General features: G+C 42.4%; 1 protein-coding gene across 1 annotated transcript in view; it reads left to right on the forward strand.

Moving 5' to 3' along the window:
* The first annotated feature begins 338 nt into the window (after positions 1–338).
* The window catches only part of plekhg4 (pleckstrin homology domain containing, family G (with RhoGef domain) member 4), a 40,269-nt gene continuing 20,017 nt past the window's right edge, over positions 339–20,590 (forward strand). Inside the window, exons 1-4 of the mRNA XM_051078321.1 lie at positions 339–462; positions 16,627–16,824; positions 18,122–18,880; positions 18,926–20,450. Of these exons, the coding sequence (XP_050934278.1) occupies positions 460–462; positions 16,627–16,824; positions 18,122–18,880; positions 18,926–20,450 (2,485 nt within the window). The 5' untranslated portion in view covers positions 339–459. The remainder of the gene's footprint in view (positions 463–16,626; positions 16,825–18,121; positions 18,881–18,925; positions 20,451–20,590) is intronic.

The following is a 20,590-nucleotide window of genomic DNA, read 5'->3' on the forward strand; positions in this document are numbered from 1 at the left end:
CCAACTTTCAGCATTTTTCTAAATCATTTTATCGGTGGAGTTACACTTTGATTAGATCTGTCACAATCAATGCTCAGTCATTTCAGGGTTGGTGGTTCAACCCCTGGCTACTAAACCCCAAGTAGGACTGGAAACGATTCATTATGTCATTTTTTTTCTAATTTGTTACACATGATTGATTCCTTATGTTAGGTGGAAGTGAATGAATATGTAAGATGCACCAGCAGCCAGTAGGGCGAGACAGAGAGAGGTGAGGTGAGGAGGTGAGGTGAAGTTGGGGGTGGGGATGGGACACAGTGACTGGCAGCTGGTGGGTGGAGCTTAACATGTGCGAGGCAGGGCTGTGAGTTAGAGCAGAATCAGACCTGAGAGGAGAGGAGACGCTCACAGAGACAGAGACTGAGAGGAAAATGGTCTCAAACTGGAATATACAGCTACTGACAACACACTGCATACACCATGGTAAGATCACACACACACACAGACACACACTCTGCAGCTTCTGTTCAACTCCAGTTTGTAGCACATGGTGTCTGTGTGAGTATGTGTTGAAGCAGGTTTGTTGTGGTGGGGGAGGGGGCAGCAGGGGTGTTAGGTTTCCACCAAAGTGTATTCTTCAGACATTTGTCTTGAAGCTTGCTTGTGTGTGTGTGTGTGTGTCTGTGTGTCTGTCTGTCTGTCTGTCTGTGTGAATAAAGATGGTGTGTAGATCACAGCCCGATCCATGTGTGGCTGCAGTTACTGTACCTGACAGGTGAACTGGACGCTGGTTTCCTGCACCACATGTACGCTCTTGGTCCTGTTCTTGTTTAACATTCACACACACTGTTTTTACTTTTTCACGTTGTTCAACCAAATACAACAAGCGAAGGAGCTGCTCTTCCTCTTGCTGTCAGGAGGCCACCGTTACTCTACGTGTCTGCGCACAGATTCCTATGATGGTAGCATATGTCAGTCAGAGGTCAAGCAGAAACCATGAACTGGGCTTCAGGCTGTAGTTTAAAAACTAGAGTAATTTGTTAGGTGAAATAAATCAAAGTACAGTTTCCTGACAGTTACAACCTCTTAAATAATTCATTATTTTACTCTCTGGTGCTCAGCTCAGTCTTTATTGCCTCTAAAAGGGAAACAGCAGGAATAAACACTCACAGATTAAAACAGAAGTATCAGGAGTAACGGCAGTAAGAAATAGTAAATAAATTAATTGCTTACTAGAGTCTCAGTTATCACAAACTGTTGTTGTTTGTCCAAACTCAGAACTTTGTGTAAAAATCTAGTGAGGATCCCAAAGTTTCTAAATGTCCGACATCTGTCATGTAAGATATTTTCATCAGATACAGACATAAAAACACACTTGATATGTTCGTATCTGTGAGGTTGTGTAGTGTGTCTTGAAGCATTACAATGATTTTTACAATGTGGCTGCAACCAGCAAGAGGCGCTGTTAAAATTTTACAGAGAAAACCAAGTTTGCGAAGAAATCAAAAGTAAACCAGCGACGTTTTCAGCTGCTGGACTCAATGTCACTAGGCTGCGTTGACGTCTCAACTCCATACTCTCTCAACAAAACAGACAGAAGTTACTTACCTTGGCTGGGAGCCTATTGGATTTGTGCAAGTAATCTTTGGCAAAATGTTCTGCATTTAAGAACCTAATATTATATATTTTTCAGTTTCTGTTTCTGTCGAGCACTGTAACTTTGGTTTTGTTAATATTTGGTTGTTGTTTGTTTTGACTAGGTTTTGCTTTCAACTTTAAAGGCTTTGTTTAATAGGATTGTTGCTGGACTATACTTTCTTCTTGGAATAAAGATTTCATTGAGGAAAAACACACTTTCTTTAGTAGGCTATTGTCAGCCTTAGGCATTTTCAACATAAAACATAATGATTAATCAATAATTGATTGTTGATTTATTTAACTAATGACCAATCAGGGAAATTTCTTCAAACGCCCATCCATAGTGGAAACATCACAGAGCTTTGATACTAAACAGAGGGAACTAAAGAGGGAAAAATCTTGATTTTGCTGCAGTTTATTTACACTGTAATGACACTTGTTGTATTGGTTTAGACGTAGGGACACATATGGCAACATGTTGTTTCAGTCCTGTTTTGGACTGTTAGTATGTGAGTGGCAGTCAAGAAGCCTGAGCTGCTGGTCTGGATTGTAGTTGTCACTCTGTTTTGTCCCTCGGCCCCTCCTGTAGTTTGTGTAGACTGTTAACTATAAACTTATGTTTCTTTCTCAGCTGTGGTTGTTTTAGTTCCTCTAGTCTGGGTGACATCACCTGGATGAGAGCAGGACCACAGGTATAAAGCTTAATTTCTCTGTGCAATAAATCTCCAAGACGTCCATGTCTGAGAAAGGAAACCTCTCTGTGTGTAGGGAGACCAGAGATCACATCAACTCTGTTCATGACAAATAAATGGAGGAGTCAGCGGAGCATCACAAACAGCTGCAGTCAGACAGGTTTTCATCACGTTTATCTCAGACTGCAGGTGGATGTGAGACTAGTTACCTGAGCTGCTGCAATGTTTTGTTATTCAGTTCAGTTTACATATTCAGTTTAAACCAGATTTGTGTGTAGTGTAAATTGGCTTTACGAAGTGGTCCCATCTCTAATCTAGGGCTTGGTCCAGGAGCTGAGTCCTGGTCTGGTTCTTCTCGTGGCTCTGGCTCTGGAGGACACATTAAATATGTGTTTAATGTTGAAAATCAGCAGTTTTTCAGTGGAGACCTGAGGCTGTTGTTTCTGTGAGTCACGGAGTCGCACTGAGGAAGTCGTATCACTGCTTCATCACACACTTACCTCACCTGTTGTTACCATGGACACGGTGTGTGATTGTACATACACAGGTACAGGGTGTGTTTTCATGACTTGCACTCAAAGTTATTTTGTAAAAGTGTGACCTGTCGCTGAGGCTGAGAGCACGAGCTCAGACATGACCAGGACCAGGACCAGGAACAAACAGAGATCCTCTGACCTGTTGTAGCGTTGGACTCTGTGATGTCTGGTTATTTTTTAAATATTGGGCTGTGTAGTGCAGTTGATTATACGGTCAGTAGAGCTGTAACAGTGAGTTAATTAATAATTCAATTAATTACAATAATAATAATTTACAGGACTTTTGGTCAAATAAAACAAATGGTGTGAACATATCACACTGAGCTGTAGGATATCATAAGCCAGGATGTCAGGAAAATGAATTCACAGTTAAAAGTCATATCTTCAGACTAGAAGTGGTGTGTGTCAGTGTGTATATATTATTTCCAGTCTGTTGGCAGGTAAAGAAACACACTGCCTTGTCTTCAGTGTTTCCCTTTGTTAGTTATTGACTTTTTACCTGGTTAAATAAAAGATATAATAAAATATAAAAAAAAGAAAAATCATCACTACCTCTGTAATGTGACTGATAGAGATTTCATTAGGCTGCAGAATACTATTTTCATTATCTGCTGGTTATTTTATTGGTTGTTTTTTTTTTTTTGTTTTGTTTTGTTTCTAGTGACCAACCATACCTTTTCAGTTTCTATCATATAAATTGAAAAGTTACTCAAATTATCTCTTGTAATTCACTCATAAACTACACTGACCGTCAATGAAAACACATCACCTTAATTTTTAAAAATATAATATAAAATATAATTATTTAGTTTTTGTTCAATACTGAGTAAAAAAGTTGAGTTGTCTCTGTAATAGACAGTTTTCAAAGCAAGGTCATGTTTCTTATTTTTATTCAGACTTTGAGGTAAATTATTTTCAAGTCTTCAAGTTAATGTCAGAACTACTGTCAGTGTAATTGTTGATTAGTTTTCTGTTGATGAACGTTGAGGCTTTTTCTTTCAGCTCCAGATTTCAGTTTTTCTTCTGTTGTTGTAACTGAACCTGAACAGGTTCAACGTCGACTGCTTTGTTCTCGTTCTCTGAGCGTTTTCACTCTGACCCTGTGTGAAGAAAGTGAAAGTACCATGTAGTTTTACTCTGAGTAAAAGACTGATATGATCCAATTGTTACCTAATCATGTTGCTTCCTGGGAAACATTATGATGACATAAAAATTCCCAAACAAACAGCTGTTATTTAAAACTGAGTCATCACATCTGTGTATGTGTCCTGGTGTTGATCGGAGGTGACCTGGGACTGTGATGTTATGCCATCATGTTAATGATGTTGGACCCTGATGCTTGTGACATATGACCAGGTTTATTGTAGTTAACCTCCTCATGACCTTCAACCCTGTCAGAATGATTGGAGGATTGATCCCTGCTGTCGGACGAAATCTGCACTTAGACTTCAGTCAGATTTCAAAGTTTTAGTCCCAACCATCACAGGATTTACAGGAGTTCTCTAACACAGTGGTTCCCAACCTTTTTAGCACATTGTATTTGCTGTTTTTTTACGTCGTGCATTAGCGTCTGATCGCAGGAATTGTTGTCTTCATTGTTTAAAAAAAAAACTCATTGCTATTTTAAGTTAGGATTCCTTCAGTTCATTTGTCAGGAGGTTTTTATAGGAGCCAGAAAAAACTGTGTTTCTCCGTGACACTTTCATTAGGATTAGTATTATTAGACAAGTAATAAAATATGGGAACCTATAAAATCTCAAACTGAGCACATCAACTGGCACAGGTGTTTCTTTATATGAGACTTTAATAGTCTGTTCAAGTTGTTTCATTTATAATGTAAGATCCAGACATCTGATGACTAAAATCCGTCAAAATCATAGTCATAAAGTTGATGAATTGTATGGTCTTTAAAATTCCTGCTGTATGGTGATGTATTCAGGTGTCTTGTTTTCCCAAACAACAATCCAAAAACCAAAGATACTCAGTTTACAAGCATGTATGAAAGAGGCAACAAATCTACAATGTTTGGCCTTTTTATTGGAAAAAATCTAAATAGTTGCTGATTAATTTTCTGTCAAAGTTGCAGCTCTAGTCTGGACATTCAGACAGAGAACCACAGGTCTTATTGCAGAGGTAAAATGAATGACACGAGACTCACGTTTCTCTTGTCTAGCTGTGCATCAGAAAACAAAACCTCCTCCTTCAGGCTTCAGAAAAAACTGTGTCATCCAAAAAGAAAAAAGAACTTGGCACAACTTTTTCTGCAACATAAGCCAGGAACTCACTGTGTTGTGTCAGCCAATCAGAGGCAGATGGGTCTGTAATGGTGGATGGTGTATTTCTAATGTTAACCTGTGGACCATGGAGTCTGGATCTCTAACTCAAACTGGACTTCCTGCATCATATCTTCTCACCTGTACCTGTAGCAGCTTGCCCACTCCAGCACAGAACCTTTACATTCTCTTACATGTTTCTGTTTTCAGTTTGAACGCTTGCTCAGAGGCAGAAACACTGATGCCATCCAGGCTGTAAACAACTCCTCTGATGATGCCCAAAACAAAATGTGGCCTAAAATAACCTCTGAAACATCAGTTTCCATGTGCTCTTGAGATGACGAATAAAGTCTGTAAATATTTTTCTCCCAAACAGCTGCAGCATCTGGAGGAGAAAGTGCTTCTCTGTGTTGCAAACAGTCGGAAGCTTTGGGGCGAATAAAAAGACTTTATCTGTCTGTGTATAATTTGATTTAAACTCTCATCAGTGCTGACGCCCAGCAGCAGGGAGACAAAGATCAGAGCAGCAAGGGGAGATGTTGATGGAGGCCGGACGTGTTCGGGCTCTTCCTCAGAGACTGTAAATCGGAGATGTTTGGACTTGTCGAGGGGCTCCTGGGTAAAAAGGCAGAGGGCGGAGGGGTGGCGGGGGTAGTCGTGAAGAACTGCAGGAATGTTCAGATAATGGACTTGTACTGATGGATGGAGGCTCTGATGAGGTTCACTCATAATGCAGAAACACAGAAAACAGTTACTCAGCGGCATGTGAACTCCACATGGAGTCATCAGGGGAGTTCATGTCTCCACAGCAGCTGTAGACACACAAAACAACTAGTCTTTAAACAAGATATGGAGTTAATTCAAAGATCAATAGAAGTCAAACTGAAGTATTTCACACAACTAGGGCTGTCAAAGTTAACTCGTTAATAATGGCCTGCTCTATAGTTTTGGGGGACAAATCTCTGGATCAAGAAAAGGGTCTTTTGAAAGGCAAGTTCAGCTTCTAAGCCCTGTTAGATGGTTCTCTCAGAAAGAGATGAATTGAGTTACCACTGGAGTATGTTGTAGTACGGAGAACGTTGAATCTCAAATACCATGGGTGTAATTCTGTTTGTATCACCCTGTTTTATCCCACTTAGTAGAGGGGATGTTTTTGTGAGCCTTTTTTCCCCCCATGTGAGGATAGACACAGTTACATTGTGTGCGATTATTTTCTTTAAGTGAGCAGGATCCAGGGAATCAGTTTTCCATGTTAAGCTTTCAATGTATTTTTTGAGCATGCAGTACCTTAGGTGAGGTTATTCTGGAGAATATTCTAGTATTTGTCATTGTTTTGGATTTTTGCAAACATATTTGTCCACTTCCATGTTGATAAGAGAACTCTTGTACATTTAGAACATTTAGTACATTTAGATGTAAATCGATCAATCGAGCGATTGATCGCGAATTAACTCACAGCCTAATTATACAGCCTAATTATAACAAAAAATATTAATGACTAAATAAGCAGCTTTTAAAGTTAGATTGAAGAAGAAAAACCTGTTAATTTAGAGCTGCAGCTGAAGATAAGCTGACTAGAGAAGCATCATATAAATGCAGTTAATTTACTGTTTACCAGTATTCTCTCTATTGATTGATCTCCATTTTCAAACTGAGACCCATTCACTTAAAACCAGTGAGAAACAAATAAAGAAATCTGCCTGTGAAATACCCTAAACTTTGGCAGAAAGTGTGTTTATGCAGGAGCCCATCTTTCATAGTAAGAAGCAGGTTAATAAATAAGTTCTCAGCACCTGTAAATAAAGTTAACCTTGGTCGAGTTACAGAGGTTGTAACTGTATATTTTGATCTAGTTATGTGTCTATTCTTGCCTGTCATCCCAGTTACTGCCATTAGAGGATCCGGTTATATCAACGGTCCAAAAATATCTGACAACAGAGATGAAAAAACTGGATAATGTTAAAAACCACATGACTAAAGGAGGAGGGGGCGGCGATCTGTGCTGGTCACACATGGAAACTACATCAGGAAACTTTTTAGAAAGTTGGACAGATCATGGCTGCTGCAGATAATCTTCTCTAATTGGAGTTTTTTTTCCCTAATGAAAAGGTCATTGTGTTGAAATAGCGTTTGCATTGTCTCATGAGAATAAGATTGTTAGGTGGTAGTTGTGTCTGTAGCCGGAGAAGTTTCCATGTCCTGATCTGCCTCTCTGAAGTTGATCGTCTGTCTCACATTTAACACACTGACCCACTCGGCGTCCTGATGGAAGCTGTTTTCACGCTGCCTCTCGGGTCAAATGTCAGGGAAAGGAGCTCAGCCTTTGTACCTGGAGGCTACAACTCACCCGGAAAGGCTTTTATTCCTCTGAAAACAAGCATGTCTCAGGACTTGTCACTGACAGGAAGTGTCCTTTGTCCCTGGTGTTGAGTGCCGTGTTGTTTGGACCCGACAGTCCCGAGGCGGTGGACTACAAAGTCCTGGTCTTAGACTCCAGCACAATGAGGCAGTGTTCCTGCAGATCCAGAGGGTTCGTCTTCACCGCGCTGTCACCTTCCTGCTCCTGCCAGCCTGAAACCTGAAGCCTTGGCCCTCCTAAACTCTGTCTGGGAAAACTCCCCTCCACAGAAACGACACACCCCGCCACCTGAATTTAACACCCATTAAAAGAAGATTCCCCCCTGGACCATTAAATTCTCTGACCTACTTCAGTGTGAGCTGAAACCTGCCTAAGTGTAGGGAGGGTTTAAGGATCTGCGATACAGGATTAGCAGTGTACACAACCATTTATTAATTTTTTGTAACATTATAAAGAAAAAGTGAAATTCTTAACTGAAAAACTGTGAAATACTGCTTCAGCTTTCTCCTGAGAGGCTGAAAACATTTCCCTCTGAATGTGAAACTTCCAGGCTGACATCTCCGTTCACTTCGAGATTATGATTTCAGCCTTTTCAGGAGATTTTAAATGTCTTCTTAGAAGTGTTCCTGCGGCCCCTCTGAACCTCTCAGTGGTTGGAGATTAGCTCAGTCCTTAAACCGAACCAGGTCCCAGAGGGGACTGAGGAATTACCTCTTTATTTCCACAAAGGACCTCAGTGGAGTGGCTTTTTGTGTGCGGCTGCTTTGCACAGCTGGGCTCAGCTTATTGAGCAGCATTAGGAATCATTCAGAGACATCTCTGTAGGAGCTGAGCGTCTGGCAGCCTGTCAGCTCTCTGCTCTGAGAAACACTCAAATCTAATCTGCTGTTTCAGAAACTCTCAGCGTGTCAAGGTCATCGCTCTGCGCTATCAGTCTCAGCTATTTGGCATCCGCTTCCAATGCAACCAGCAAGGTTTGGACGTCTTTGTCTTCCCCTGATGGTGAGAAGTGTGTGTGGGACTGATGGACTCACCCCCCCTCACATCCCCATCAGCCTCAGCTGCTGCTCGGTCACATGAAGGTGTGAACTCACCAGAGGAGGCAAGAACAAAGACAACAGGCAGAGTGCAGGCTGGTTGTAAAGAGTGTTTGGTTTAGGGGACCATGCTGAGCTGATGGACTCGGACTCGCAGGTCTTGACTTAAACAACCTGGAACCTGAAAACACTGTACTGTTAGTACACTACACCCTGAGGGCCTGTGGGGTTTGATTTCCTCTGTGTGTGTGTGTGTATGTGTTCATGCTGAATTATCGTCGGTTGATGTGGGAATAACTGTGGATGTGTCCTGACAGCATCGGGATCTGTAACATTCCTGTTTCTTTTCTTCTAACTGTTATCTGTAGAATCATCGCGGCCTGGTACGCCGTCTCCTCTCACACCTCATGTTTTGTCCCCCGGAGCTCCCAACAACATTCACTCTACGCTGCGATCAGTTTACCGCTGGGACTTTCAGCGTGGGTAGACTCATTCTGCAGCTATTTAGCTTTCATTCCTGCTCGTCATTCACAAGTAAGATAAGATCAGACAGATGAGACTTTGATCCCTTTGGGGAGAACATCCCTCTGTCTTTAAAACAAGCTGCAACAGGCAACAGCAAATAAAAATAGAAATCTGTGAGAAAGTAAATGCATCAAGACGGGAAATGGAGAATTTGAATTTTACGCAAGAATAGTTTGGATTACAGCAAGTTAAGCAGATGTAAATCGACACCAGTAGAACCTTTTCACACAGAACTAACATTATCTGTGGACCTCATTCAATTTGTAATAATTCAGAAAACAAAGGTCGTCTGTGTTAAAATTCCTCTGCAGATTACAGCCATATTTCACCAGAGGTCATCTGATAATATCAGCGCTGCGTCAAACAGCCTCTCAGTCATTTTATTTCTTCCTCCTTTGGGTCAAGAATAACTGAGTGGAAATATTGATGGTTTCTTGAGGCCATGAGGCTTGTTCATGTAGTGGCTCTGTTTCCCAGTATTAAGGATAAGGATAAGGATATTTTGTTTGTGTGTTAAATCATTCATTTCAGTCCAGTGTTTTCAGTTAATATGTTGATTTGTTCAGTTATTTATTGGTTTATTTGTTAAGGACAGATACAGTTTATACAGATGAACTGAAAACAGATCAAATCTGATGCAGGTATCGTAGTGTTTACAGCAGCACTCGTCTCTAGAAGGGCTTTTGTGAATTTGTGAGATTAAAACAGTGAAGTAAAGAGAAGGTAAACAACAAGATAATTAAACACACATTTAGTTGTAACATAGCAATAGAAAATTAGATGAGAGCAGTTTTGTCTCCTGAAGATTAAGTTTGTAATAGGTGATCAGGTAGAAAGTTTCAGGACTGTTCAGCTGATGTTTTACAGAATGAAACTTTACAGTTAAAGCTTCTCTGGTGATCTTCATGTGTTTGGAGAGAGTTTAAACATTTAAACACTTAAACTCAAGCTTTACATGCTTTATATTTCTATTTATATAACATAAAGAACCAAGATTGTGAAAACACTATAAAGAATTGATCGCTGATTGGTCGGCCTGGGACCAGGTAATTAAACCACAGGATGTATGTGAGAGCGTCACATGTGTCCTCTGGTTTAACTGCCTGTTTTGCTGAGGCCTGCTGAGATAATGGTTTTATGTGTGAGAGCATCGTTACGTCCTCTAAGCAGCAAAAGATTGTTTACGGTGATGTGGAGGAGACTGAGGCTGAAATCTCCAAATATTTGGCATTTTTCACTATTTTTGCTTAAGAAATGACTCAAACAATTATCAAAATAGATTTTCTTTCTGTTGATCAATTGATTGATTTAAGAACTAATAATTTCATCCCAGTTTGATTCTGGCCCTGGAGGTTCATCACATTCTCCTCTGCATCGCAAAATAATCTCAAAGTGTTTGACCAAACTTGAGCTGAATTTCACAAACAGGCTGTTGAGTTTCAGGGTGTACTGTCTTTGGTCAGCTGCATCACTGCAACGTAAATACAATAACAGGATTTGGTTTTATCTTCAGCTGCAGTCGACCACAGAAGTCAGTCAGGGCAGAGCTGTGAGCCGCATGTGTCACAGTGATAACTGATCTGAGGTCTGTAAAACATCTGCACAGAAAAATAAAACCTAAACACAGAATGTTTATCCTGAGAGAGAGAGTGAGAGAGCGAGCTCCACATGAGACAGTTAAAGATACATGAACGATATGAAGTTGTGTTTTAGACTACGTGCTTTATTGGATTGTTTGTTAGACGCATCATTTTGGTTTATCTTTTTGCAGACTCTTGAGTTTTGGGACTGTTTCACCTGTGTTGTTGTGACCAGAGTTTTAAGAATCCAAAGAGTCTCCACATCACTGACATCTTGTCACCTGGTTGCCCTTTATGTTTCAGGCTGTTGTTACTGTTGAACTGTTTCCTCTGACGGGAATGATCGCCTCTTCTGTCTGACTCTCAGACCTATCAGCAGGCTATCGGTAGACAATGTAGTTTACCAATGTCCCCTAAACGCTTCACATGCAAGCTATAGAATACTGCAGGAATGATCCTAAAACCAGGAAGTAAGTTAGCATGTTAGCACTTCCTGTTCCCTCATTCCAGAGTCAATGGGTTTTTGGTTAAATGTCTGAAATAAGGTCTGTGGTTTTAACACAAGCTCAAGACATTTTCATGTTTTATTCTACAACGTAAAATCAGTCAGTAAATCACCCACTCCTGATGTTTGAAGCTTTTACGTGTCTTAAAAAAGGTGGTTGCTAACGAGTGTCTAAATGAGACTACAGAGGTTGTCGGGGACGTTAACGTGAAAACTGATCTACTCACCAGTCCACCTTTACAGCCTCGTTGTGTTTATACTCACACTCTTTCAAACTATCACTAACTTTCTAAGAAGAAAGGCTTTTGCAGAAGAGGTCAGAGCTAAATTAAATGACAAGTTGGAAGCTCAGTGGTGGAGACGTTGACGTCATGTGACCGTGGTGTAGTTGGTTTATAGACTAACATTAGCTTTTTACGTCCCACCTGAGAAACTTTAGAAGATTTACCTGATTTCATGTACCTGGATCTTCATCTACCTGGGAGGATCTTAATCTACTTGGGTGACCACCAAAGTAGAGCTTTTTTATGATGCTGACATAATCATAAATAATTACAGCTGATATTGTCCACACTGGTTTTCCATCATACTTTGACTGTGAAACAGGGGTTACAGGTGAGATTACAGATATGTGAACCATCTTCACCTTTTCAACACCTGGACAGGAAGAGTCTCAAATCCTCCAGAGGTGGTTTCCTCATCTGATGCACCTTCCAGTCTGAAGCGTTTCCCTCTGGGTCCTTAGTTTTCTCTCTGGAGGACAGCTGGCCCCTTCTGTCACTGTGTTCACTTATGTGTGGGTTTGGGGTCAAAGGTCACGTCTCCTGTGGGCCCCTTGCCTTTAAAGCTCCTCCCTCCTCAAGCCGTGCCACTGATTGGTTACTAAAAAGGTCGGGACCTCTGCTTTTTGGAAACTCGTGCCCCCTCTTTATGGTCTGGTTGTTTAAACATGAGACCAGAGTCGTAGTGATGTTTAGTCAGCTAAATATCGGCCTTATATTTCTAATTTTAACGATGCGATTGTTGTGAGTGTGTTTTTTCACATCTGGAGATTTAGATTCATCGGCTCCTGGTCTTGTTTTGAATGGCTGCAGGATCCTCACAGTCCTCCACACCCAACAGGAACTGGTTTTTCCATCAGTATGAATCATGGTCCTCCAGGGAGAGCGAGGTTGCCACTGACTATTCATTAAAACCAGCAGAACCTGAGAGATTGGATTAGTTTATGTTAAAGGCTCCATCTGGATGATTAAATATCAGCCTGTTCTCTGCCACCCGCCGTGACCTCTCCACGCCAAAAAACACAGGAAAACAACCACAAACCCTCAGACATGACGTTAACAAGGACTGAAACACAAACATGTCTTTTGTTTATAGTTTCACAGATAAAATCATACATGTGGACGCCTCTAACACAGCTCTGGTCAACAGTTTAACCACCAGTTGAAATATTTTAATAATTTAAAACATTCTTTAAATTCCTTCCTTCAGAATTATTTACACTTTATTTCCAATAAAATCAATTTTTTTTGGTCAGTTTGGTGGAATCTCCAAATACTCTAAATACTACAGTACCCATAAGCCTCAGCTGCTGTTGCCTTGGAGAGGAAGCCAGTAACTGATCCAGAATCAGACTTGATTTTAAACTGCTGAACATTTTATTAGGTGTTCAGGTTCAGGTTCAGGTTCTGAGGAGTCCACTCAGACTCTGTAATGGCCTGTGTTGGTGTAACGCCTCACAGCACAGTGTCATTTACATAAAATCCTGTGATAGGAGACTATTTTCACCCTCTGCTATTAAGACATGTTGATCAGGTTTGTCTGGTCTCTCCTGTAATCTGCAGTTAAAACCACAATATCAGTCTGTTTTCTCTCTACAAACCAACAACAAGCTGAACCTGTGAGTCTGTAGAGGAATATCAGTCAGATTAATGTCAGTTTTTCTTTCATTTATTGAATTTTCTCTCCTCTAAAAAATCCCAGCTCCTTCTGAAAGCACACTGGAGGAGGGAACTTTAAATCTGCTGGTTTGACCTCTGACCTTTGCCCTCCTCATAATTGGCTGTTTGTACTGTCCATTGATCTCAGAAATGAAGCTCATTTCTGAGTTTTCTCGCTCTGAGCTCAGTGAAACGCTGTGAATTTAAATTAAAAAAATAAAACGTGTGTTTTTATCACAGAACTCTGGTGTTGTGGAGGATAATGAAGTTATTATTCAGCCGGGCCTCAGAGTGGGTGGCCTCCCTCAGTCTCCCATGGGAACCTCACTCAGTCCTGCTTTGATGTGCCTTCTCCTCGCCCTTCCTCACCCTCCCTTGCCCCTCCTCACCCTCTCAGATCCAGATTGAGCTCTAGTCTTAATACTGTAATCCTCACATTTATATACTCTGTATTCCTGCAGTTAGGTTTGTGTGTGTGTGGCAGTTGTTCATCATGTTACCATCTCATTTACAGCAACAGCAACATTAAAGAGATGAAATAAAACATTTTATTAGTTTAACAGAGGCAGATACAGATTCTTATTTAAGCTTGTACATCATATAGAAAGAACAAGCAACACTTTTGGTTTGTTTTTGGGAGAATATAAACACACATCAAGACATAAATTAAAGCAGATCTCTGTTCATATCTCAGTTATTCTGTGATTCAGTACTCACCAGAGCTACATGATTAATCAAATATTATTCTTGATCATGATTTTGTCTTCCCGCAATTAAATTAACGCAATTTTCTCTTACTGACATTTAAGATCTTCTGCCTGTAGATAACTCAGCTACATATCAAATCAAGTGTTCCCTAAACAGCCAGCATCAAAAGTCTGGAGCAGAAGTTAAAGAGTTCATCCCTTGAAACTGATCAGCACCTGTTTGGAAGTATTTTAGATTTAGAGTGAGTGATGTGAAGCAAGAGCAAATCATATGCAAAGAGTGACTGAGACGTATGTCTGCTCCGCAAAGCAACACAACTAACCCGTTCAACGACCTGAAAAAACACCACAAACCGCAGCAGGATGAATGAAGGAGGAATAATGTCGCTAACATTTCCTCACTGAATCCATGTCCTCACCCAGCGTCAACTCAGACATCCAGAACAGAGACGTTGTACAGCAGATCTCTGTTGCTTTAATTTTGGGTTAAATGTTTTGGTCCGGCTTTATTTACATTTTGCTTTTAAGAGATGAACTGTGAATAAGGAGCAGTCTGAAATTAGCAGTGTGTGTCTAAATCAAAGAATAATCATGAAAAATAATATAATAATAACCAATATAATAATAACCATTATTCGCTGTAATCATGTAGCCCTAATCTTCCCCTGCTTGGATGTGTTGTTTCGTTTGTGTGCCTGATGTGTTGTTATCTGGTTATATGAGTTATCTGGTTATTATAAGGTTAAATAAAATAGATGAAACAGACAAACAAGGCAGGTTGTTACAGATTCATCAGAACTGTCTCATGTTGAGAACTCTCTCAAAACTGCCTCAGTTCATTGATTAATTGATGTTAATACACCTGATCTGAGTCTCTGATTCATCAATATGTCATTATATCTGATCCTGATATCTGTTGTTTGTTTCAGTTCCTATTTGTGAACTGATTATTGACGTGATAGAGTTTGTACTATGTGTTGTTTACTCGCTGGCTTTTGAGTGACTCGCTGGTTTGAGTGATGATTCAGATAATACAGATGAGTCTAGAGTATATTGTGAAGAAACTGTTGAGATAAATCCAAGAACAGTTATTGGCTTTAAAAGGTGATGATGGTTAAACATGGTGACTCTCTGTCTCTGTGTCTTTACTGCAACGTGCTTTGTGTCTGTTTGTGTTTATTCTCGTCATTTCTCTTAAATGTCTGTGATTACGAAGCAGCTTGACACTGTTGGGTTTTTTTATCCTCTCTGAGTCAAATGAGCTTCTGTCTTTGCCTGTGTCAACAGTTTGAACTCATGATCTGAGATGCGTATCGGTCGTCGTGCCTTTCAGCAGCCCAAAAATCCCTCCACAAACCCCCCACCCCCGCCAGCCGCGTGTCATCTGATATCCTGCTGCTAATATTGGCCTCAGCACTACATTTGGCTGCCAGTTGTTGTGTGTGAATTTCTGCCTGAGTCACATCCAGAATATTCACCTCAACACAGGCTGAAGAACGCTGGCTGCAGCCGGGTGAGCGGGGTCACCTGACTGGAAGCCTCGCTCCATCAACAGAGGAAAAAAAAAAAAAAAAATCAGATTTACATGTTTTATCCTGTGAGTGAACAGGCCAGGCTCCTGCAGTCAGCTGGTTCTGAGCTCCAGATGTTAGAGATGTTGTTGGTCAACAAATGACTCCAGTGTCTTTATTGTTTTTATGTTCAGTTGACAACTTGGAGTTGTTGGAACATGGATTTTGGTCATGTGATAACAAGGAAACGTACTCCAGGCTTTGTTCAGGGATTATCTCTGAGCAGAAAAGGTCAAGTGGTGTCACCTGAGAAAGTTCCCTTCCTGATCATGACTGTGAGATTTGGTCGTTTTATCACAGAAGGCCAAGAACTTTTAACCATAAGAGTATTACCAGGTCACAGCAAGTCTTATATTTGCAGATACTGTGTGTGTTTTCATCATCCTGGGTCAAAGAGGAGGAAGAGGAGGGAACCTGGACTCATATTCTCATGTGCCAACAGAACGAGAGAGGAAGGATAAAACAGAAATACACTGCTGCACATAAACAGTCAGAACTACTACAGTCAGCATTTAAATGTCATCACACACATACGGTTGCAGAGAGCAGTCTGGAGCCAGACGGTTTGTATGCAGCCTGATATTTTTACCTGACCAAGTCTCCACTGCCTCCAGACCAGTGGATCCAGTTACAGCCCCTGTTCCTGTTCTTGCCGCCACAGACGGGGCCTCCCAGCCACACCTCCAGGGCTTGTGCCCAGGCGCACCCTGGGCGGTTAGCCTGAACTTGTTTTTGACTGTGCACTCAAAGAACAAACACGTGCTGATAAGAGGCGTGTTCTGTGTGTGTGAGAGCGGCGTTACTGCGCTGTAACAGCTGACTGTGCAGCCTCATGTACAGTACAGGGACATAAATGTGGAGGATAATTATAGAGCTGTGTGCTGTGGTCAGTCATACTGGAAACACTGGTGGGTCTGGTGAATAACTGTCAGTGGACTGAACCTCTACTCTCTGCTCTGAATGTCCTCCGATGGTCAGACCAGGCCGGCCTCTCTCACTCTCTTAAACACAGAAATGTTTCTGATATTTGGATGTGGCTCAGTGTCTTTGTCTGAGTGGAATGTGATGCAGAGGTGTGGTGTTTTAATAACAGCAGCTGGATGTATGTAAACACACTCACACTCTCCTCACTGACCTCACTGGTTTGTGCTGTTCTTGTTGAGCCTTCAGAGTTAGAGGATGATCGAGAGCCAGAACCCAGATTACATGAACTAGAACTAGCTAAAGTAAAGGTACAGTGAAGTTGAAGTTCGTTGATCGTCTCTTTGTCTCTTCATCTCTCAGGACTCTGAATCTTTGGACCGCTGCATCCAGACTGCTCTGTCGGCTCTCTACCCTCCCTTCCAGGCCACATCCTCGACTGTCCTCTGTCAGGTCCTCAACGTGGTGGAGAGCTGTTACAGAGGAGACGGCCTCCGCTACCTGCTCCACTTTCTGCTGCCTGCAAAACAGTTCTTACAGAACCTCCAGCAACATGCCTGTGTGAGTATCCCTGGATCTGACTGACTGTAACAGCTACTCACCTGTCTGTACTCACCTGTCTGTAGAGGCTATTCACCTGTCTGGTAACTGGTCATAATGTTGTATCAGAGCCTCAGCTGACAGCCTCTTTCACTCTGTATGTTTTGTGTTTGTTTTGGATCTGCACATTTGACGTCAGATGTGGGTTTTTAGGAGGAAACAAGAACAAAGAAGAGCCTCAGATTTAGATAATCACTTGTCTCTGTGAGTCAGGACTTTACTCTGTGATGACCTGACTCTCACTGATGAGTCAAACAGACCACCCTCTTCCTCACCCTCTCCCTCTCACTCTGGTCATGTCTGTTCTTGCCTGTTGAATGCCACGCACGATTGGCTGATGTGTCATGTTTGTATAAGGTGACTCGGTGGGATCGTCCCTCACCTGCTGCTGCTGCTAGGCGTTGCCCCGCACAAAGACCTCAGTCAAACAGAGGCCACAGTGTTCTGCAGGACGTCAGGAGAGAGTAACCGCTGGAAGCTGTGTGTGTTTGGCCTGTTGATGTGATTATTGACTGTAAATGTGCAGTTTGAACCGCAGCCAGAAACATGTGACGCTGTGTTTGTTTGATGCTGCTATGGTTAATGGGATCAGACCACAGCTATGGGCAGTGACCACAGCTGTTACAGAGGCTTGGACCCTTAAATCTCCTGTCACAGATGGTATTTATTACTCTACAGAACACTGTTTTCATTTCATTAACAGACCAGGCAAAGTTTTGAGATTAGGCAAAATCTCCCCCTGCGTTTCGAAGTTAATTAAAAAGCCCTGTTCTGTGAATATATGTGGTTTATACTCCATCAATTCAAGTTTGCAATAAACTGTAACTGTAAACTGTAATTTCCTTTACTTTTACAGCATTGCAGCATTAAACAGGAGTTCGCAAATTTGCACGTCATTCGCACGTCAATTTATTTTTTTTTAATGTTGTTTTTGTTATGAGTACTTTTCAAACAGAACACAAATATGTGGCAAATATGTAACAAGCAATGTAATTTTTTTTTAAATGGAAGGTTGATTTTTCTGAGCTTCTGCATCGCGAATAAAGGCATCACAACCAGAGGATCTCGGCTTTTCAGGTGTATCTTTAAACACAGATTAGCTGTATCTTTTGTTTATCAGTGATAATGTGTTTTACACACTTGCAGTGTGTAGTTACACTTGCGGTATAACTGGAAAAACAATGAAAATGTAGTTTACCAAAAACCTGTACTGGATAATAATCTCCTCTCCTCTCCTCGTTTCCTCTCCTCTCCTCAGTTGCAGTACTGTGGTTTGTTGTTTCGTCATGAAGGCTGGCCTCTGTGCATCCATGAGAAGGTAGTCGTTCAGCTCTGTCCTCTGGACCAGCGTCTCCTCCGTCCAGGAGACTTCTACCTGCTGGTTTCTCCAGGCGCTGCTCCTCCTCCACCTCGAGCACACAGCGTCTCCTGCAGGAGCAGTGTCACCTCCTCTCCCCGCCTGCTTCTGTGCAGCGTGTCGGCTGGCAACCATCGTCATGTGGAGCAGCAGGAGGTGTCGGAGATAGCCCTGCGGTCCCTCTTCAGCATGGCCTGGCTGGACTCTGTCAACAGGGAGAGGGAGCAGCGGGGAGCGTCCAGGCTGGAGCGCTGTGTCCTCTCGACAAACGGAGACGTCTTCAGGGTCCCCTGGGAGGACCTGGTCTACCCACAATTCATCAGCCGACCCCGGACTGCCCTGAAGGACAACAAAGAGTCCTCTGTTAAGGATGGAGACATGTTGATTAACATGTCACATGATCTGAGTAGAGACACTAACTCCTCAAGACAGGAGGAGGTAAAGCTCCTCCCATCCTCTACAAAAACAGACCAATCACCAGCGAGCAGCGAGGCCGAGGACTCGGAGGGGGAGTACGTGGAGCTGACGGAGCTCCCGCTGCCTCGCTTCTCCCCGCAGAAAGGCTCCTTAACCCAGTCCATCAGCCTTCAGCACCGAGCCCGGACCGGCACAAACACAGCTCCAACAGCACAAACACTCTCTGCTGCTACTGCACACACACCTCACAGCACTCACACACACTCTGCTGCCAGTGCACACACACCTCACAGCACTCACACACACTATGCTGCGAGTGCACACACACCTCACAGCACTCACACACACTCTGCTGCGAGTGCACACACACCTCACAGCACTCACATACACTCTGCTGCTACAACACACACTCCCAAAACCACAAACACACACTCCACCAGGTCCTGTGTGGAGGTTAGTTCCCACACCGAGCTCTGCTCCAAGCTCATTGAAGAAAACCTGAACCAGGACTGCAGACCCGTCATCCTCACCCCCATCTCCCCCACCACCTCCTCCTTTGCTCCTCCTGAAGTCATGGGAACCGTCTGCATTCAGTCAGAGCAGCAAATGTCACAGGAGCAAACAGAAGGTACTGATGTAGGCAGGAGTGTGAAGCTAAACAGTGAACCTGAAAACTGTATAGAACAGAGACTGGAGGAGGAGGTGGATCGAGGGAAAGAGGGGGAGATGGAGGAAAAGACAGGAGAGGGAGAGGTGATGGAGAAGCAGGAAAGGATGAAAGAAATGGTAGCTTTACTTGATGAGGGTGTAGAGAAGGAAGAAGAGGAGGAGGTGGAGGAGACAGAGTGTAGGGGGGATGAAGATTTACTGCCACAAACACACACTACTGAGGAGGGAGGAGACATGGAGGAGGAGGATGAAAGTGAAGAGACCGAGGGAGATGGAGAGGAAGAGATGGACGAGGAAGGAGATGATGAGTTTGAAGAGGATGGAGCAGAGGAGGTAGAAGTAGAAGAGGAAGTTCAGGTTATAATTGTGCAGCAGAGTCAAGAAAGATGGGAGGAGGAGCAAGTGATGAAAGATGACGAGAGAGAAGGAGGAGAGGAGAAAGACGGAGAGGGAGAAGGTGGAGAAACACACACAGATAAAGAAGCAACACACACACACTCTGAGGACTCTTATTCTGAAAATACTACTCTACAAACACACTCCGAGGACTCTTATTCTGAAAATAATACACTACACACACAGTGTGAGGACTCTTACTCTGAAAATAATACACTACAAACGCACTCTGAGGATTCCTATTCTGAAAACACGACAATACAGACACACCCTGAGGACTCTGATTCTGAAAACACTACACTACAAACACACTCTGAGGACTCTTATTCTGAAAATAATACACTACAAACACACTCTGAGGACTCTTATTCTGAAAATAATACACTACAAGCACACTCCGAGGGCTCTTATTCTGAAAATGATACACAACACATTCACTTGAAGGACTCTCATTCTGAAAAAAACTCTCAGCACACACACTTAGAGGACTCTTATTCTGAAAATGATGCATTCTACACATGTTCTGAGGGCTCTTATTCTGAAAACATCAAATTACCAACACACTCTGAGGAGTCTGAGGAGTCCAACACACCACAGAGCGTCTCCTCACCAGCTCTGGATTCACTTGGTGCTGAACCCAGGGAGTCTGAACATGGACAGAAGAAGCAGGAGGAGGAGAGGGAAGAAGAAGAGAAGGAGGAGGAGGAGGAGGTTGGTGGAGGAAGAACTGCAGAGCTTCAGACTGAAGGTACAGAATCCTGTTTCTCCTCCTCATTTTCATTCTACAAACCATCAGACTCTTTCTGTCCTCATTTATCATCTCCTCCTCCTCCTGTTCCTGCTCCTCCTCCTCTTATTGGATGAATTAGTCCTCCTCCTCCCTTCTCC

Source organism: Lates calcarifer, linkage group LG2, assembly GCF_001640805.2.
Source record: "Lates calcarifer isolate ASB-BC8 linkage group LG2, TLL_Latcal_v3, whole genome shotgun sequence".
Lineage (NCBI taxonomy): Eukaryota > Metazoa > Chordata > Actinopteri > Centropomidae > Lates > Lates calcarifer.